Source organism: Mchenga conophoros, linkage group LG1, assembly GCF_057382185.1.
Source record: "Mchenga conophoros isolate Kocher_MC1m ecotype Shallow Benthic linkage group LG1, M_conophoros_male_GT1.1, whole genome shotgun sequence".
NCBI classification, from domain to species: Eukaryota; Metazoa; Chordata; class Actinopteri; order Cichliformes; family Cichlidae; genus Mchenga; species Mchenga conophoros.
Window position 1 is genome coordinate 41,493,679 of NC_140526.1, and position 21,357 is coordinate 41,515,035.

Here is a 21,357-nt window from a genome sequence, read left to right on the forward strand (position 1 = left end):
GATCCTTTTTGGAACCAATGCAACCTTCTGCAGTGAAATGGAGGTACAATCCCATTGCACCTGTGTATAATATTTGATATATTAGGCAGCTTTTACTAAAGGAGGTGGGATTTTAAAATTTCAGAAATCTTCCCATAAATAGCAAAATAGTTTAATGGTTGCTTTTTTTTTAAAACTCTTCAGAAAGTACTATTCTGACTATTCTCATAATAAAAATAAGACACCTTGTCCCATGCTTCCCGCTTTGTGCTTTTGGATGAAGCAATAACAAGACACCATCCTTTTAAATTACCGTATTTCCCGGACTACAAAGCGCACCTGAATATTAGCCGCACAAGCCAAAATCAGGGGAAAATCCTGTTTTGTACATACATTAGCCGCACCTGACTAAAAGCCGCAGGTGTTTCAATGTTGACTTATCATATGTAAGAGAATATGCACAAAGGGAATCAGGAAAGAGATGGCTGTTTGGAGACACACCCCTTTTATTAATATTTTGAAAAACAAGTTATGGGTACATATTTGCACATGTAGTACATAACAATAACCTACAGCACACCAGAAAAATAGATTCGGACTACCTTTTAGGCTCAGGTGCAGTGACACGGCTTTAACAAGAAGAAAAGTCAGTCATTCACCATCTTTCTCTTCTTCCTGCACTAAAACCACCAAAGTCCTCTTCTCCAGTGTCGGAAACGAACAGGCTCTCCGCTTCTCTCCTTCGTTGTCACTTTCAAAACCAAAGAAATCCTCGTTGTCAGTGTCGGAGTCGAACACCCTCAGAAGGGCCGTGGCGGTGTCCTCCTCTCCATCAGGCAGCAGTCCAGCCCAAATGACTATGTGAATGGGTTCAGGCAACAATTTATTTGTTGCAGGTGAGCTGGCAAGGGAGACATTGGTTGCATCACCGGCTAAAATAAAAGAGAGATATGATCGCTGCGCTAAGTTGTGTGAGTTTAGTCCTTGGCTCTTTCTCCACTGGTGAGTTCACCATTATAGGCCAAGAACTATGTGATTTCAGCTCCTGGTCATCAGAAGTCGGTGAAGTTATTTCATGTTAATTTGTTAAAACCTTGTCATGTCTTCTTCTATTTGTCAAGGAGGAGATACAGTTGTCAGTCCCCTTTTGGTAGCTAGTGGAATCCGGACCATTTGCCTGAAGCTCAGGCTTGTAAACTCATTTTGAAATACAGTATCTGTGTTTGCTAGGTGATGTGCTTTCTTGCACAGATTGAGTGGAGCATGACCTTGATGTAGGGGATGCACAGCCTATTTTCCAGCATTTTTAGTTTGTCTTTGGAACCATAAATGTCTAGAAGCTGAGGTAGAGTACATGCTCCATGGTTGTTGGTGCAAAAGAGTGAAAGAGGAAAAGTTTTATTGTGGTTTGATCAGAAAATGTTACTGACAGGTGCATTGTCAAAAAGAGCACATGAAGTGACAGCTTTTATTACTTGATCTTGGTTGTATTCCTAGAATGTGATGGCATTTGGCTTGAGGAATGCAAAAGCCATCTTTCAGCACCATATTGGTGGGTTGATGGACAGTGTAGTATATTTACATGATTTGGTGGTTAGAGATATGCACACCGACCACTAGGATATTGTTTCTCAAACTTTTTCAATAATGTCCTTCAAATATTTTTGCCTGTGACCAGCTGATAGCATTTTTAGTATGAAAAGTAAGGGTCTAACAATTCCACAAAACCATTTGTTTTCATTGGAAGAAATTAACAAAATTAATGGTTTAAAAATACTGTATGTATAAAAATCTTCCTCTCACCCGCTGGGGATGACGTGCATGTGTTCAAGCTCGAGTTGTGGGGGAGACAGGTCCCTTTTTCCTTTTCGTTTTTCTGTCTAATATATTTATTATCTTGTCATCGGCAGTAGATGCTCATATGCTTTGTTTTTATTGTGGGATGTTAACAAGAAGTTTTGTGTTTACTTTACTGACTAAAAAGACAAGAGAAAAGAAACAATATGTTTTGAAAGAGTTTGGTGGTAAATTAATCGAAACATTGAACATATTATGTTAACACCCGCATTTATGTGGGAATTCATGTTATCATCTTTATGTCTCAGCACCTCATGTGTGCTGGGCTGTGGTGCTTAATAGAGGGAGAGACATCCTGCAAGACTAAACTGGATCCTCCCCTGGACGGAACGGAGTGTGGGGCAGACAAGGTAGGACTGTTTTGCTCAAAAACAATCTGCATCCATTCACCAATCCTCAGAGCTACAGGTCGTTCAGGCCAGTAGCTTATATTGCGTGTTAGCTTGAAAAAATTACGAATAAAGTATTTGTGAAAACATCTCAATATGTTTTTGTCAGTGGTGCAGGGCAGGCGAATGTGTCAGTAAGACTCCCATCCCTCAGCATGTGGATGGTGACTGGAGTCCATGGAGCCAGTGGAGCTTGTGCAGCAGGACCTGTGGTACTGGAGTCCAGTTCAGACAGAGGAAATGTGACAACCCTCCGTACGTCACCAGTTTGTCTGTGTATTTGCTTACTAATGTTACACGTTCGCCTACCTGAGACCAGAAAGCAAAGAGGGGGCATTTTGTTATGATTTCAAATTTGGTCTCATTAACATCACAAGTATTTGAAGTTAATATAACTGAAAAATTAAAATATTGCAAAAACTTTTCTTTTGTGAATGAATCTCAAAGGTAAACTTTAACATATCTCGAGATTTTTTTGTTTCATTTTAATTTTGATGGTGGCTTTTATCCCACAACAATTCAAAGGTAAGTATGCCAGATGATTAGAATATTTCATGAGATCAGTCTACAAAGGATTTATAGCACCGAAATGTCCAATTTCTGAAAAATGTATTCATTTATATATTACATATGCTGACTGTGAAACAGAAACACTGCAGCTGCTGATTAAGACCACAAGCTAATATAAAGTGTGGTCACATAGCAAGGGTCTTTTTGCAATCAGAAGAGGTGTCCCCTTGCTGGCTATTAAAAAGAAGTATGAGGTTTAAGGCACTTTGCAGGTATTAATCTACTGAATAAGGTTTAAATAAATACTGCTTTTAGTACTAAAAAGGTCCTTACAGGCATTATGAAATGTATGTAATGCTTACATGTGTTACTTTAATACTAACGCTCCAGTCTTCTTGTTTTCTAAACTAAGTGTTCACACTGTATGTGTTTGTGTGTGTGGGCACAGACCTGGTCCAGGTGGGCGACACTGCCCACAGGCCAGTGTGGAACACAAGGCCTGTGAAGCCCCTCCCTGTCCCAAGGGGTCACCCAGCTTCAGAGATTTGCAGTGTCTATCCTATAACCAACAAGCCAACAAGAAGGGCGGCATGCTGACTGCTATTGTTAATGACGGTGAGTTCCATAGAACGTCGTACTGCACAGTTACAATCATTACAATCAGTGCCTTTCAATAGTGTGTTTGTAAAACTCTGAAGCACATCGGCAGTTTATAAATTTGTCTGGAAGCATGTCTGGGCATCAGATGTCAGTTTCAAAACTATGGCAATGCTTTTCAAATCATATATTGTCATGTGTGGTGCGAGCGGAGCTGAATCAGAACCAGACGGTGTGGAGGCCTCTGGCAGAGACAGAGCTGGTTGGAGCTGCGTAGTGCACACAGTCCACTCAGGACACTTCTCAGGCTCGGACAGCAATGCCGAGTAAGTAGCTGGCTGGATAAGCTCGCCCAATTCCCCAGCAGACAACAGAGGAGGCTGGGTTGGCTTGCCTGAGCTCTCAGTGGAGACAGGAGGCTAAGACTGCCCGGCTGAGCTTCAAGCGTAGACAGACGACTGAACAGGCTGAATGGATTCAAGAACTCTGGGGTCCAGACGTGGCTGACGCCTCTCTGGACCCCTGCGGCTAATGCTTGGCCTCGTCCACCACAGCTGGAAAACTCAAAAACCAATCTTATTTGTGGTCATCTATCGTCCACCTGGGCCTTACACAGAGTTTCTGTCTGATTTCTCAGACTTTTTATCTGATTTAGTTCTCGCTGAAATAATGCTAAAAATGACAGCCTCAGCACGGCATTCGTTAATAGACTCATTTGGTTTCTCTCAAAATGTAAAAGAACCCACCCACCAATTTAATCACACACTTAACAGTGTTTCCCGAAAACCCTCTCCTGTCTGATCATTTCCTGATAACATTCATCAGGAGGAGTAGGCTTCATCACAGCAGATCTTTCTGAAAGCGCTGTAACTAAGTTTAAGAATATAATCCACCCACTGTTATCATCTCCAATGCCCTGTACCAACATAGAGCAGAGCAGCTATCTGAACGCTACCCCAACAGAGGTCGATTATCTTGTTAATAATTTCACCTCCTCACTACGTACGACTCTGGATACTGTAGCTCCTGTGAAAACTAAGGTCTCTAATCAGAAGTACCTGACTCCGTGGTATAATTCTCAAACACGTAGCCTAAAGCAGATGACTCGTAAGCTGGAGAGGAAATGGCGTGTCACAAATTTAGAGGATCATCATTTAGCCTGGAGAAATAGTTTGCTGCTTTATAAGAAAGCCCTCCACAGAGCCAGAACATCTTACTATTCATCACTGATTGAAGACAATAAGAAGGTTTCTCTTCAGCTCTGTAGCCAGGCTGACAAACAGTCAGAGTACTATAAAGGTTGTCCTTTAGGTGATTGTTGTTGTCATTTGGCGCTATATAAATACACAGAGGATAATGAGGGAAAAACAGCTGGGACTAATTACATATAATAAGACAAGGAAGCAAAAGTGAAAACACTGAACACAGGAAGTGTCAAAATCAAACAGGAATCATGACACATTCACAAAGACGTGGACTTGACACTGTGACATGGAGACTGACAGAGGAGAGCGTGGAGCACGGAGACCACGAAACAAGTGAGACCCAGCAAAACACCGAGACAGAAACCTAAAGACTGAAACTATAACATAAGCACAAGACCATAAAGAGAACTGTGGGTCACAGAGCACCGTGACATATATCATATGTAACTCTTAATCCATAATGTCAGTAACATGAGTGGTTAGGTTAATGGATCATATTGGATTATGCTTTGTTTATCCCAATATCTGCTCCCACAGTTTTAGCCATTAACAAGCCAGTACTGAGTCTGGGATGGGTACACTGCTGTGTACGAGGCATTCGTTTAAAAATATTGTAGTTTTGAATTGGGGCAAACCAATCAACTCAACTGATTTGGATGCCAGCACAAATATATTAAATAAGTTAAATGTGAGAGCATCCTCTGGAGCAGGGGTCCCCAACTCCAGGCCTCGAGGGCCGGTGTCCTGCAGGTTTTAGATGTGTCCTTGATCCATCACAGCTGATTCAAATGGCTAAATGACCTCCTCAACATGTCCTGAAGTTCTCCAGAGGCCTGGTAATGAGCTAATCATTTGATTCAGGTGTGTAGACCCAGGATGAGATCTAAAACCTGCAGGACACCGGCCCTCGGGGACCCCTGCTCTAGACCCCTGGGTGATTGGATCCCAGAGGTACAGAACAGGTAAGAAAAACCACTTAAATCACTCCAGTTGGAGTGTAAAAAGTAAAAGCTCACACTGTATGCACAGAACTGTTAGGTAAAGTCCTCCAGTCATGTTTTTTCTGAATAACTACATTACTCGTTTTTCCAGAATAACACTGAATACAGTTTTTACCCCTTAGCTGAAAATCTTGTGAATGTGATAACTTGAGAACAAAGCGAAGGGAATTTTAAATTGATACCATAAGTGTATCTACTGGACAGCTAAGGGATAGAACTGGCAGCTGCCCGTATTTTTTTTAATTATACTGAATGTAGAAATGTACATCCCCAATTCCACAAAAGAAAAAAAGGAGGCTGTGTAAAATGCCAATAAAACTGAGCAAACATGTAATTTATTCCCAAGAGAACACAGGAAATATGTGAGACATTTTACTATTTCATGAAAAATATTAGCTTACTTTTAATTTGATGGCAGCAACACTTATCGGGAAAACAAATGGCTGGAAAATGAAGTGGTACTAAAAAGAAACCGTACAAAGAACAATTGAAACTAATTAGGTTGGATGGTACCAGGCTGAGTTTCACCAATCAGTTTAAAAACTGCAGCTACAAATTCTAGAAAGATTTCTGTGAGTAATTCATCATCTATAGTACATAATGTAATCAACAGAAATCAGTACTGGATGCCTGTGATCTTCAGCCTGTCAGGCAGCAATACATTCAAAGCTGACACGACTCTGTCACTGAATACTTTTAGAAGTCATTGTTTGTGAACCCAGTTCACCATGCCATTAATATTTCTATTATTTTGAATTAACACCGGCTCAAAATCAGACTTGACTGTCATACATGCATACATCTTACAACTGGATTTTGTGTGTGTTTATGAGCAGATAAGCCATGCATGTTGTTCTGCAGCCCAGTGGGCCGAGACATCCCAGTTCTGATGGCTGACAGAGTAATGGATGGGACTCCCTGTGGACCGTATGAGGTGGACCTGTGTGTTAATGGAAGATGTCAGGTACATATGTATCCAATATTGCACATATGTGATGAAATAGACCACATACAGTTTGACTTCTTTCCATTCGTGACTTCTGTCTTCTGGGGACCTCCCAGCTCTAGATAGATTCAGTAATTCCCGAGCAAAAAAAAAAGCTTTGGGATGTCACTGTGACATACTACACCAGCTGAGCGCATAGCTGGACTGGCCATTGGGCATACCGGTGGGCCGATGGTGATTTTTCATTTCTGTTTGTTTGTTTTTGTAACGGTATAAAGAATGAAAGGTGGTGGATTAGCCAATTGGTCATGATCAACTGTGGGCTGGAGAAATTACAACACATCCGTATTGAGGTGAAAAGGAACGTGATCCGTCCCGTACTTCAGCTAGAATGGAAAAAAAAGACACAAAGCTGGAGTTATTCTGTCTTTGCTGCACAGCTGCCTCTTCTCCCATTCTCTCCCTCTCCTATCAGCTGATCGTCTCTCTTGTTTATTTATCGCCCACTTTGCGCCAAAAAGAGGAAACCAGCAGATGTCGCGCTAAACAACAGAAGCACGTTTAAGCTTGATCAGCTGTTAGAATTTATTTAATATCACTTTCTAGTATCAGCTGATGTTTGCTGGAGCCACAGCTGTAAAGCTGCTGGTCATGATATTGGTTTGGAAACATGAAGGTGATCCACTGTATACAAATCCTACATATATACCAACAAGACAGTGTACATCACTGTCACAACAGCGTTTGTTTTAGTTCAAAGGCTTTATGGTTTTTCCTGTAACACCTGGTGGTGTAGTCGGACGATTTTTTGTCCCAGTCCAGCCCTGGCTATTTGGGTGGTCAAGGCGCAGACTCCCAGCACATCATTTTCAAACCCCCTGCGGTCTTTCGCTACTTGGGTTAAACACGATATATAAGTCACTTAGATAACTGCTAAATGTTAATGTTTGGTTTATTTCAGTGTTTGATTTGTTCATGAGTAAATCGGTTTGGCTGAGATTAAAGTTCAGCTTCATAACTGGACCGTTTTAAGTCTTACCTGTCACCATCCTCCCTACTCTGGTCTCTTAAAGAGCACTTAGCAGAAATATTAAACAGCCTAACTAATAGGATTACCACTTCCCATCAGCAATATTAGGGAACCACCCCCCCACCCTCTACCTCACAATGCTTAATCAACATAATCAACTTTAATTTAATGCATGTGTAAAACAAATACACAGAAATCAATTATTTTTCTACAATATTTAAATGGACTCAACATCTTTCTTCAACAGAACTGCAGACTGCACAGATGGTACAAGTACTATAGCTTAGTGTATATTAGACTTAACAGTTACTATATACAGTAATGGACTTCTATACATGTAATCAGATGACCATTTTGGTTAAGATTAAGAGAATTATTATTTATTAAAAGTTAGTCATTTTTAATGAAATAACAAAGAAAATTATTTCCTTGTGCCCCCCTTTCCCTGTTAATGCCCTACCTGGGCCCCTGGCAACACTTTGCTAGACCCGCCCCTGCACAGTTACCAGCTGTCAGCTGCTTAGAAAAGGATCCTGGTGTTATTTGTCTCTCAGAAACAGTTCATAACTTCAACTCATTCATGTCACCTAAAAGGTAAACCTGTTTCTCCATCACCTGTTCAGCTCTGATGGTTCAGTAAGGACATCTCCTGGTTTCATCTTCATGTTTCCCTCTCACCACATATCCAAACCGACATCATGACCAGCAGCTTTACAGCTGTGGCTCCAGCAAACATCAGCTGATACTAGAAATTAATATTAAATAAATTCTAACAACAGCTGATCAAACGTGCTGCTGCTGTTTATCCGCTGGTCTCCTCTTTCTGGCGTGAAGTGGGCGATAAACAAATAAGTAAGACGGGACTTGCGACAGAAAAGCCAATCAGCTGATCATTGATCAGTTTCTTAATTGAAGTAGCAACAAGGAGGGAGGGGAGAGAATGAGAGAAGAAGAGGCAGCTGTGCAGCAAAGACAGAATAACTCCAGCTTTGTGCCTTTTTTCATTCTAGCTGATGTACGGGAAAAATCGCTTCCTTTTCGCCTCAATATGAAACTCCGATGGCCAGTCCAGTTGTGGCTCCATATATCAGTTGTTAAGGTAAACATTGAAATACTATGCAAACATTCAGAGATGCACTTACACACTTGTTTTACTTCTCTGGGATAGTTTTCTCTGAGATGAAATGCTGCGGTTTGGAAGCAGGTAGCAAGGCTCCAAATGCTCCACCAGACCACTGACATTTCTTGCAGACAACAGCAGCTCTATCACATACTGCTCTGATGCGCTGAGCTGGGTTAGGCCAAGTAGCGCCTTTTGTGAGGTGATTTTGTGATACTTCGGATCGGATAACGTTTTTTATTTCTCTCCGATATCCAATCCAGTAATTTAGGTCAGTATCGCACCGATACGTAATATCGGATCGGTCCATCTCTAATTTTCACGTACTTTACATTTGTTTTGTAGTTGTGTGTCTTATTTTGAAATAAATATTTAGGCGTTACCATATCGACCAAAGGGGGAGAGAGGAGGATGTTACTCTCAATGTTGTTGGCGCATTTCAGGAGGACACTTCTAATAAAGTTACACAATTACGCCGTGAATTTGCGTTGATTATTATATTTTCAAAATACCACAGTTTTTGTTTTGGTCGTATCATTTTATTTTGTTGTATTTATTCACGAAACGTTAAGGCCGGTCCGTGAAAATATGTGTGAAATATGTGAAAACGATGTGCCGGGAGCCGCGCCTTGACCACTTTCGGAGATGTCTGGTGGGTAACAGGCATCTCCGAAAACGTTAGAGCACTTTTGCAAATATGTCTTGATGAATCGAGCAGATATTTGAAGTTTACGCAGCACCATTCTCGACTGAAAATATTTTAAAAGTTTATTTTGTGATCCAGAAAGAGTAATATTTCAAACTCCGCCATTGTGCGTCCCTCCGCCACTGCCTCGTTTGAGTGTTGGACGAAATGCATTCTGGGATGCTGCATTTCGTCATTTCGAGCTGATTGGAGACCAAAACAACCAATCAGATTTTTTTGCATCCAAGTCTGTGATTGGCTGGTTTTGTGGCACAAACATAACGGTGTAGAGAAAGAGTTGAACGTCCACGGGCAGAAATGTTGAGAGCGTGAGCAACACGTTGCGAGCGAGCGCAAATGCAAAAACTGAGCGAGAGGGGCTGCTGTGTCTGTGTGGATAATAGCAAACACTGAAATACATTTTTTGCAGGCAGCAATGAAGTTTGTTCACTCAAATTTAGCTTTTCTTCTCTCAAAATAAATTTCTCCTCAAAATGCAACACTTGCACCTGCAAATAGTTTTTACGTGCGCTCAGAATAGTGGCACAAAAATGACGCCATAGTGGGAGGCTTGTTTTTTTTAAATCCTGGCATGTGAGTAATGGCATGCTAGGAGAGAGGCAAAGAAATAGACTAATTAATATTGATCTTTTTTTTAATGGGCTGCAGTTTCTGTTTACCTAAGAAATTCCTGTTCTTTTTCAGTCCTAACAATAAAAACAATAAAAAGACCTCAATTATTTACTGTTAAATTATGGTTAATTATATCATTTATTTCATCTGTTAATATTGTGGTAAACTCATTCCATGCTCAAGGTAATATACAATCCTTTTGGCGACTGCTGTGTGTTGACCTAAGGATATAATTTTACATATGCATACAAAGATGTAAATTGTAATGTACTTCCTCCATTTTACAGTTGGGTTTTGTTTTGTTATGGACAGAAAATCGGCTGTGACAGCATCATTGGCTCATCTGCTAAAGAGGACCGCTGCGGTGTTTGTAATGGAGATGGACGGTCCTGTAAAATAGTGACAGGGGACTTCAACCACACTAGGGGAATGGGTGGGTATATATTTTTTCATGTCTAGCTAGTATGCTGCTCAGATGTTTTTTTGTAGTTCTTTTTTTTAACAAGTACCCAGTCTTTGCCATTGACTCCTGGTTTGATGTGGTTTGATGGGTTGTTTAAATTGATTCTTCCAAAAGCGATCCTAAATAAATATTTCAGGTGAAACCAACATATTCTAATGTTTTCTGTTTTATTAAAATTTTACAATGGTATATTATATTGGCCTTCAACTTAAAGTCACACCCATTTATAAACGTGACATGATGGATGTTTCTGTCTTTGCATTTGCTTCTTTTCCAACACAATGAGATGCAAGTTAATTTTAGTCAGTTTAGTCATTTTGGTATTCAATATGTATAGGTTACATTAATGGACCAATGTGCCTTTCTTTAGTTAGTAAAATTGTCCCTGGTTTTTATTTACTGCTCACCAGTTACTTTAATAGTTGAGAGATTATTAGATGTAAAATTCTAAGCATGCGCATGTGTTTACTAGGGCTGGGTATCATCACTGATTTCTAGAATCGATTCAATTCCGATTCACAAGGTCCTGAATTGATTCGATCCACGATTCGATTTGAATCAGGTAAATTTTGCCTCAGACAGTCAGAAATATTATAATTCTGATCACTTATCAGTACATATCTATATTTTTATATCTACTGTCCTGGATCTCCAGTCCAGGACATCGAGATCAATATCCATAAATCGATAATCAAAACCCACCCCTGGTGTTTTTACCCCCACACATTTAAACACTCCCCTCAAGCATCTGCGTACACACCTACACAACCACACACATACACTTGTTTTTTATATTTTAGTGAGGACATCTAATTGACATAATGATTTCCTTAGCCGCTTACCCTAAACCTAACCATCAAAAGTGAATGCCTAACCCTAGCCCTTATCCTAAACCTAACTGTAACCCAAATGACCTGCGGTCTCTGCGCTTCAGCACTTTGCAGTGCACAATGCTCAGCAGCACTGCAGCTGGCTCTCTGCTCCAGCAGCTCTCTCTCCTCTCCAGTCCAGCTGCTTCTGAAATACAGAATGCATGATTAGATGATGCTCACCGGCTGCGAAAACCAGCCTTCCTTTTTTTTTTTTTTTTTTGGCCTGTCCCGTTTGGCTCTTTTGCATCAGAATTGTTGTCTAAAGGCAAAGAAAGATGCCCAACGGATTTACTTTACCAAACTGACCATCCCAGCCTTGCCGTAATGGTCCATTTGATTCACCTTTTATTGTTTATTTTATTTTCACTTACTGAATACGGGACAGACTTGACTGGGGGAAAGAAGGGGAGAAAGAAAGAGGGAAAGAGAAACAGCTGAGAAGAGGGACGGGGGAGAAGGGCAAAAGACAAAAACCAACAGAACGGGCAGAGAAAAAAAAATGCATATATCAATCACCTGGATCACCTGCTGAGAAAGAAAAAAGAAAGCAAGCAGAAGAGAACAAGAGTAACAGAATAAACAACATCACAATGATATATGGGAATATGACAGTAAATACTAAATGTTAAACATTATTGTGCAGCACATAAGATCAACAGAACACAGTGTGCTTTGAGGTAGGAGCCAAAAAGGGTGTAGTTTGTGGGTGTGATCACCCGTGTGTATACCTGTGAGCATGGACGCGCTTGTTTTTTGTTTTTTAAAAGGTTCCTTCATGTAATGATCTGCTAGGGAGTGTGGGGGGGCCACAGCCCCGTCCTCCAGGGCATGAAGCAGGTATGGAGGAGATCAAGACTCCAGACATCCAGAGGCCCCCAGAACACAAGAGACCAAGGAAGACCAACAGAGGGGCAGCCGCGCCACTGTCCCAGAAAGAGCTGAGGAGAGTCCCAGATGAGGGCTCACTCAGCAGCCGCGGAGCAGAAGCCAGGGGGAGTTGCAGTGATGCGCCCGTGAGCTCCGCCGGCAGCCAGCTTGCGCCTGAGTGACCGAGCCCCAGGCCGAGAGGCCGGGGGCACCCCACCTCCGAAGTGGCCCAAGCGAGCCCCAGGCTCCAGGCCCCGATAAGCAGCCGCCAAGGAGTGAGCCGGTGTGTACCTGGACGCCCATCCCCGGACACAAAGAACCACCAACGCACCGATGTCTGAGGGGGTCCGCCACTGGCAGGGGAAGTGGTGGTAGGGGGAGATAGGCCTCCAAACCTTGGAGGGCCTGAGATGTCCCCAGAGAGGTGGCGCCTGACACCCAACCTGACATATAGACACAGACATACAGGCACACACAGATACAAACATCCATCCAAGGCACAATCCCGCCCCCCGTTTGGCAAATCTGATCACGCCGCCATCTTCCTCATGCCAAAATACAAACAAAGGCTGAAACAGGAAGTTCCGGTTCAGAGGAAGGTCGCGCGCTGGACGGATCAATCGGTGGCCGCGTTACAGGACGCACTCGATGACGCAGACTGGGGCATGTTCAGAAACAGCTCCGACGATGACGTCAACGTGTTTACGGAAGCGGTTGTGGGATTCATCGGGAAACTAGCGGATGATACCGTGGAGACAAAGACTATCACAACGTTTCCCAACCAGAAGCCGTGGGTGGATAAAACCATTCGCGACGCTCTGAGATCCCGCACCGCTGCCTACAACACGGGACTCATGACGGAGGACATGGACCCGTACAAAGCCGCGTCATATAACGTGCGGAGGGCGGTGAAAGAGGCGAAGCAGCGCTACGGGAGGAAACTAGAGTCACAACTCCAACAGAGTGACTCTAGGAGCCTGTGGCGGGGACTAAGGACAATAACGGACTATAAAGCACCAACAACCGGTATGACGAACGCGGCCGTGACTCTGGCAGACGAGCTGAACACTTTCTATGCTCGCTTTGAGGCTGCAGCTAAGGTCTCCAACAATGCTAGTGTTAGCGGCGCTAACGGCTGCAGACAGGAAGATACTGCCAGCACCGGAAACTTGCTCGTCATCTCCGAGCATGAAGTAAGGAGAGCCTTCAAGAGAGTGAACACCAGGAAAGCAGCAGGACCAGACGGCATCCCAGGTCGTATCCTCAGAGACTGCGCATACCAGCTAGCTCCTGTGTTCACTGAGATATTCAACATCTCTTTATCTCAGTCGGTGATCCCCACATGCTTCAAAGAGTCCATCATTGTTCCTGTCCCGAAGAAACCCCACCCTGCTTCTCTCAATGACTATCGCCCTGTAGCCCTCACCTCAGTAGTGATGAAGTGCTTTGAACGCCTGGTCAGAGACTTCATCATTTCTTCACTACCAGACACACTGGACCCACTACAGTTCGCTTACCGTCCAAATCGTTCCACAGACGATGCCATCTCTCATCTCCTCCACACATCACTCACTCACTTGGACACTAGAAGGGGGAATTATGTTAAAATGCTCTTCATAGACTACAGCTCTGCATTTAACACCATAATTCCCTCCACACTCACCACCAAGCTGGAGCATCTGGGACTCAGCTCATCTATGTGTCAGTGGATCTCCAACTTCCTAACTGGCAGACCACAGGCAGTAAGGATGGGCGGACATGTCTCAGCCTCCACCACTCTCAGCACTGGAGCCCCCCAGGGGTGTGTTCTGAGCCCCCTGCTGTACTCTTTGTACACATATGACTGTGTGGCCACTACCAGCTCCACCACCATCATCAAGTTTGCTGACGACACCGTCGTGGTGGGCCTGATCTCTGATAACAACGAGACGGCCTACCTGAAGGAGATTAGGAATCTGGAGAACTGGTGCCAGAGGAACAACCTCCTTCTAAACGTCAGTAAGACAAAGGAGCTGATAGTGGACTTCAGCACTAAGCAGGAGAGGAACTACCAGACCCCCGTCATCAACGAGTGCCCAGTGGAGAGAGTGGACAGCTTCAAATACCTCGGAGTTCACATCACGCAGGACCTGTCATGGTCCTGTCACATCAACACCGTGGTGAAAAAGGACCGACAGCGTCTCTACCACCTCAGACGCTTGAGAGACTTCCAACTGCCCTCCAAGGTGCTCAGGAACTTTTACTCATGCACCATAGAGAGCATCCTGGCGGGAAACATCTTAACCTGGTTCGGGAACAGCACCATGCAGGACAGACGAGCTCTACAGAGGGTTGTGCGGTCAGCTGAGCGCACCATCCGCTCCGAGCTCCCTGACCTGCACTCAATCTACAGCAGGCGGTGCTGGACCAAGGCCAGGAAGATGGTGAAGGACCTCAGCCATCCCAACAACAGACTGTTCTCTCTGCTGAGGTCAGGAAAGCGATTCCGCTCCCTGAAGACCAACACAGAGAGACTGAGGAGGAGCTTCTTCCCGCAGGCGATACGGTCTCTCAATCACACCACCACACAGTACTGACCCACACATATGGTTCTTACACACACACTGGACTTTCTGGACTTTGGTTTTGCACAACACTGGTCACTATATTCTTCATTTCCGGTTAATACTTGTACAGCTGCTGTTATTGTGTATATATTTATTTATATTTAGATTTCTTCATACATTCTTATATAGTTCTATATTGTGTATTTTGTTGTACAGTTATTTTATTTTCAACTTTAATTTATATATTTTATCTTATTCTTTCCCAGTTAAATTTACCCTTCATTCTAATTTGTGTTGTACAGTTATTTCATTTTTAACCTTAATTTATATTTTATTCCTTCCTAGTTAAATTTACCCTTTTTAATTTTTCATATTTATTTCCTATCTTATTCATAGCCTTTTCCTTTTTTTTTCTTTAGGTCACGAGCAGTTGTCCAAGCATTTCACTACATATCGTACTGTGTATGACTGTGTACGTGACAAATAAAATTTGAATTTGAATTTGAAATTTGAATTTGAATTCCCACCCTCATGCTCTCATATGCACTTACTCCACACTCAACCAACGTGGAGACAGACATAAAGAGACGCTGTACACACGATCACACTCCCCAAGCGTACTCTACAAACCGGGTCTAGGTGCCCCCGCCCCTGGAGGGGGGAACTGCACCCAGACCCAGGTGGTGTTACCCTTTTCCCTGCGGTGGGGGGAGGCAGACCGCCCCGACTCCGCAGCAGCAGGAAGGCTCCACACTCCAGACCGCAGTCGGACGGCCAACTCCTCCTCCTAGTCCTAGCCCCCCTGCTCCAGCAGGTCGCAGAGAATGGGGGTGAGAGAAGACTCCAAACCTCCCTCCACCCGCTCATTGTAATGTTGATGCATGTGTGTTCTAAGGTGCATTTAAAACCCAGGAGGGCTTGGAGCCTTCCTTGACACCACACCCTGAACCCACTGCTCCACTCCTCCCCTGCATAGAAGCCACCAACCACACTCCGCTACACACCCCCACCACCCAACTTAGGGCAGGGACCCATCCGCGCCCACCTCCCCCTAGAGTGGGAGGGGAAATCTGCCAGGATCATCTGCACCCCTGCTTCCAGTAAAGTCACTTTGAACTTTAAAGGCTTGAGGGCCAGATACCGCCGTGTGATCCGGGTGTTGGCATCCTTGATGCGGTGGAGCCATTGCAGTGGCGCGTGATCAGAGGGTGAAACGGTGGCTCAGGAGGTAATAACATAGGCAGTCGACCACCCACCAGATGGCCAAGCACTCCTTTTCCATGGTCCTTTACCCGGCATCCCACTCTGACAGTTTCCAGCTGTTACCTCCTGTGACAAAATAGCCCCCAGCCCTCTGACGTTAAGCTTTCTTCCACTGCACAAATGGAGCCTTGCACTGCTTCCTACACCGGACCAGATCTAGGGCACCCTTTCGGCTGAGGTCTGTCAAGGGGGCTGGTCACCTCTGCAAAATGGGCACGAACTGGCGGTAGTAACCGGCCAGCCCCAAAAACCGCCTCACCTCCTTTTTTGTCTTAGGACACGAGCAAGATGCAATGGCTGCTGTTTTATCCATCTGTGAACGTACCTGCCCGCTTCCCAAGTGGTACCCTAAATATTGTAACTCCCTCAGTCCAACTGCACACTTCTTTAGGTTGGCCGTGAGTGCCTCCTGCCTCAGGGACTCCAGGATTGCGGCCACCTGCTACACATGCTCCGCTCTGGTGTTGTCATGGATGATAACATCCTCCAGGTAGGCGGCAGCATATGCAGATGCAGCACCCGGTCCATGAGGCACTGGAAAGTGGCAGGGGCTCCAAACCAGCCAAACGGAAGTGTGACAAAATCGTACAAACCGTATTGGGTGGCCGTTTTTTCCATAGACAAAGGAATCTGCCAGTAGCCCTTGGTTAAATCCAGCGTCGTAAAAAGTAAGTAGTGCCTAACCGGTCAAGGAGCTCATCCATCTAGGGCATGGGATAAGCATCAAACCATGAGACCAAGTTCACCTTGCAGCACAGAACCGTATAGACCCATACTTCTTCACTACAAGAACTATGGGGCTACAGCAAGCGCTGTGCAACTCTTCTATTACTGCCAGCTTTAGCATTTGTGCCAATTCCTTTTTCACAGTCTGTCTGTTGTGCTTGGAGAAGAACAAACCGCTCTGCAAGCCGCTGTTGCAATGCAGCAACATCCGCTCTCTGGGCCTGTGTGAGATGGTCATCTCAATGGAGGGAGGCAGGAATAGAGGAATTCAGCACCACTGACCACAACTGTTCTCTTTCCTTAACCAGGCTAACCAGAGAAGTGGTTTCAGCCTCTCTCCATGCTTTAAGGAGGTTAACATGAAATATCTGTGTGGTTCCACCTCTGTCTGACCATACCACCTCATAGTCTACGTCCCACATTCGCCGTGTGACCATGAAAGGTCCTCCCCACTTGGTGAGTAACTTTGAAGTTTTAGAAGGGAGGAATACAACCCTTTATCTCCTGGTAAAAATTGCCTGAACCTAGCCCCTCTGTTGTACAAGCGCTGCTGATGTTCCTGGGCCTGGAGCAAATTTTCTTGTGACAACCTCCCCAAAGTGAGCAGCTTTGCTTGCAGGTCCAGGTCGTGCTGATTCTCCTTTTCAGCCAGCCTCTGACTTTCCTCCCAGTTTTCTTTAATCAGGTCCAACACCCCCCGCGGCTTCCTGCCAAACAGTAACTCAAAGGGAGAAAATCCTGTGGAGCCCTGGGGCACCTCCTGCGCTGGAAATAACAGAGGGTCTAGCCAGCGATCCCATTTACGCGAAGGAACTTATGGATCATGGACTTTAGCACTAAAAAAGGCAGCATCTACCACAACATGTCCCGCCTGCTGCCACTCAGGGTGCCCCATCACCAGCCAAGAAGTCGGACTGCAAGAAGAAGCGGACTGCCTAACATCCCCCACGGGGAGATCGGAGCCGGACCAGCCCGGGCTCCAAGTTCACTCCAGGGCTCAGTTCCGGAGCCCGTTCGGAGAAATTTGTTCTGCCTCCACCTTTCAGCGCCTGGGACTCGAGTTGGATCCCACAGAGCGCATTTCAACAAAGAGATGACGAGACACTGTTCAGCTGAATCAAGCATGTCACAGTCTCACAAAAACACACTGTTTATTAAAAATTCACCCGTTGCATCCAGGCATGTTGCCAAGGGCACGGGAAAAATGTGTGAAAAACACAGAGTATGTTGAAAAACATAATGCCCCCACGCACCCAGACACCACCGGGGTCGATTCCCTCAGTGGTGTCCGGCCCCATGAGCACTGGTCAAGCGTGGGCCGCCCGCGCTGTCTTTGGGGCCGCTGTCAGCAAGAATAGAGAGATGGCGAGCTCTCGCTGCGCCAGAATGGGTTGTGAGGACATTAGAGCGAGACTATCGTTTACAATTCGCAACCACCCCTCCCAGATTTCACAGAGTGATTTTCTCTCTTGCAAAAGGCGAATCAGCCAGGATCCTGCAAGAAGAAATAACTGCCTTGCTATCAAAGGGAGTAGTACGAGAAATACCCCAGGAGCACAGCCAATGCGGCTTTTACTCAAAGTATTTTCTCGTGCCAAAGAAGGGAGGGGGACTGTGTCCGATACTGGACCTACGGGCTCTGAATCAGTATCTGAGGTCATACAAATTCAGGATGTTGACGACCACCACTCTGCTGCATGTAGTGCGCCCAGGCGATTGGTTTACATCAAGAGACCTGAAGGACGCATATTTTCACGTCCCTATTTAACCGCCTGACAGAAAATTCCTGCGCTTTGCGTTTCAGGGCAGAATGTACGAGTACCAGGTCCTGCCGTTGGGTCTCTCACTGAGCCCTCGGGTATTTGTGAAATGCACAGAGGCAGCCATAGCCCCACTGAAGAGGCGGGGCATCTGCATAGCAACATACATAGACAATTGGCTGCTGATATCAGAGTCAGACAGCACACCAGGTTGACAGTGGATCATCTGATGGCTCTGGGTTTCACCATAAACTACCAAAAGAGTGTCCTGCAGCCAGCTCAGGCCATCTCTTTCATAGGAATAGCTCTAAACTCCACCTCATACCGAGCGTGTCTCTCTGTGGACAGAGTAAAAAAATGCTATCACATGCCGGCATTTTTCAGGAGGGAAGATATCTCCCATTCAGAAGATGCCTGCAGATGCTGGGATTAATGGCGTCTTCACTGACTTCCACTAGGCAGACTGCATATGAGGGAATTTCAGCGATGGCTTGCATCACTGAGACTCAATCAAAAGCGCCATACCCACCACCATATCAGAGTGACAGCAGACTGCACTGCAGCATTCAACTGTTGGAGAAATTCCACATTTCTCACTCAGGGGGTGTCACTGGGGGCTGTCACCACCAGGAAGGTGGTGACCACGGATGCGAGTCTCACGGGCTGGGGTGCCACTCACGAGGGCAGAGCAGTGAGTGGCAGCTGGGACTCACGACAGAGGGGTGCTCACATAAACTGGCTAGAATTGCTAGCAGCATTTCTAGCACTGAGACACTTCCTTCCCCTGTTGAGAAACCACCATGTTCTGATCAGAACAGACAACACCAACAGACAGGGCGGGTTACGGTCCCGTCCTTTGCACATGCTGGCTCGCAGACTGATCATGTGGAGCAGCATCAATCTGTTGTCACTGAGAGCTGCTCACATTCCAGGAGCTCTGAACTTGGGAGCAGACTTAATGTCCAGGAGGCTGGACACTGGCCTTAATTTCTCCCACTCTAACCAGAGTGAGAGAGAGAGAGAGGGCTAACAAGGATATTGATCGCCGCAAGGTGGACGAGGTCCCATTGGTTAGCGGAGATTATGCTCCTCTTGTGGAGCGAACCTTGGCCTCTCCCTCTCCGACAAGACCTAGTCTCCCAAGCCAGGGGCGAGATTTTTCACCCTCACCCCGAGCGTCTTGCCCTGTGGGCTTGGCCCGTGAGAGGTTGTTATAGCCACTAAGGGGCGACCATGGCTCAGGGGGTTGGGAAGCGTATCTGTAACCGGAAGGTCGCCGGTTCGATCCCCGGGCTCTCTGTCCTGGTCGTTGTGTCCTTGGGCAAGACACTTTACCCTACTTGCCTACTGGTGTTGGCCAGAGGGGCCGATGGCGCGATATGGCAGCCTCGCTTCTGTCAGTCTGCCCCAGGGCAGCTGTGGCTACAACTGTAGCTGCCTCCACCAGTGTGTGAATGTGAGAGTGAATGAATAGTGGCATTGTAAAGCGCTTTGGGTGCCTTGAAAAGCGCTATATAAATCCAATCCATTATTATTATTATTATCATTATTATTATTATTCAGAGTGCTAGAGCCCCCTCCACAAGATCATTGTATGAGAACAAGTGGAGGGTATTTGAGGAATGGTGTGGAAAGTCTCACACTCTCTCCTTTCAGTGCTCCGTGACAACAATTCTCTCCTTTCTCCAAGAACTGTTAGATAAAGGAAAGGCCTTTTCCACGATTAAAGTATATCTAGCAGCCATTTCAGCCTGCCATGTGGGCTTCATGGATGGCCCAGTGAGCCATCATCCGCTAGTCTGCCGTTTCATGAAAGGGGCACGATGGCTCCACCCGGTGTCTAAACCTCTCGTTCCCACGTGGGATTTATCCCTGGTGCTGGGGGCAGTTTCACAGCCACCATTTGAACCACTAAACCAGGTGGAAATAAAAATCCTGTCTTTGAAGACTGCATTGCTCCTGGCTCTCGCATCTGCGAAGCGTGTCAGTGATATTCATGCGCTGTCAGTACACAAAGAGTGCACCCGATTCACGCGGGATAACTCTAGAGGCACACTCAGGCCAAATCCGGCCTTTGTGCCCAAAAATCCTTATCTCCAATGCACCCCATTGGAGCTGGAAGCTTTTTGCCCTCCTCCTTTCTCCTCCCCTGAACAGGAGCGCCTACATGCTCTCTGTCCAGTTAGGGCTTTATGTACCTATATAGAGAGAACGAAGGCTTCCAGGAGGTCGGATCAGCTGTTTGTTTCCTGGGCTAAACCACATCTTGGCAAGCCCGTTAGAAAAAAACGCATTTCCCACTGGATTGTTGAGGCGATCCAATTGGCTTATTCCAGCACGAGTCTGACTTGTCTTCTCTGCCACTCTTGACTTCCTCATACAGCACCACAGTTCTATGCAACTATGCAAGTTGTAATCCTACAACTGTTTACAACTTGCACAGTTCCCATTTCTGTATAGCTGTATATCTCAGATTCTGTAAAGTTATTTATTTCATATTCTGTATAGTTTTTCATATTTATATCCTGTTCATATCCTGTACATAGCTTGTACTCACTACAGCCTGTACATACTTATAGTTATAGAATATTCACAACATACTTCATACCGTGTACATTATAACATACCATAATAGACCCATTTCTGTAATATACTCACATATCTATATTATTGCTAATATATATTGTAATATATCTATATCACTAAAGCACTTCTGGATGGATGCAAACTGCATTTCGTTGCCCTGTACCTGTGCATGTGCAATGACAATAAAGTTGAATTCTATTCTATTCTATTCTATTCTATTCTCTTGGCACTCGATCATATGCTTTCTCTTGATACACAAAAACACTGTGTGTGGCTTCTTCCCAGTTCATCTATACTTCTCCATCAACACTGTCAGAATCCC

The 21,357-nt window shown here is 45.1% G+C and overlaps 1 protein-coding gene across 1 annotated transcript in view; it reads left to right on the plus strand.

Moving 5' to 3' along the window:
• Nucleotides 1–21,357, plus strand: part of adamts17 (ADAM metallopeptidase with thrombospondin type 1 motif, 17) — a 98,289-nt gene that overhangs the window by 51,486 nt on the left and 25,446 nt on the right. The window contains exons 10-15 of the mRNA XM_085278698.1: nt 1–43; nt 2,085–2,186; nt 2,335–2,480; nt 3,184–3,350; nt 6,375–6,502; nt 10,265–10,385. The exon at nt 1–43 is cut by the window's left edge and continues 108 nt beyond it. Of these exons, the coding sequence (XP_085134824.1) occupies nt 1–43; nt 2,085–2,186; nt 2,335–2,480; nt 3,184–3,350; nt 6,375–6,502; nt 10,265–10,385 (707 nt within the window). The remainder of the gene's footprint in view (nt 44–2,084; nt 2,187–2,334; nt 2,481–3,183; nt 3,351–6,374; nt 6,503–10,264; nt 10,386–21,357) is intronic.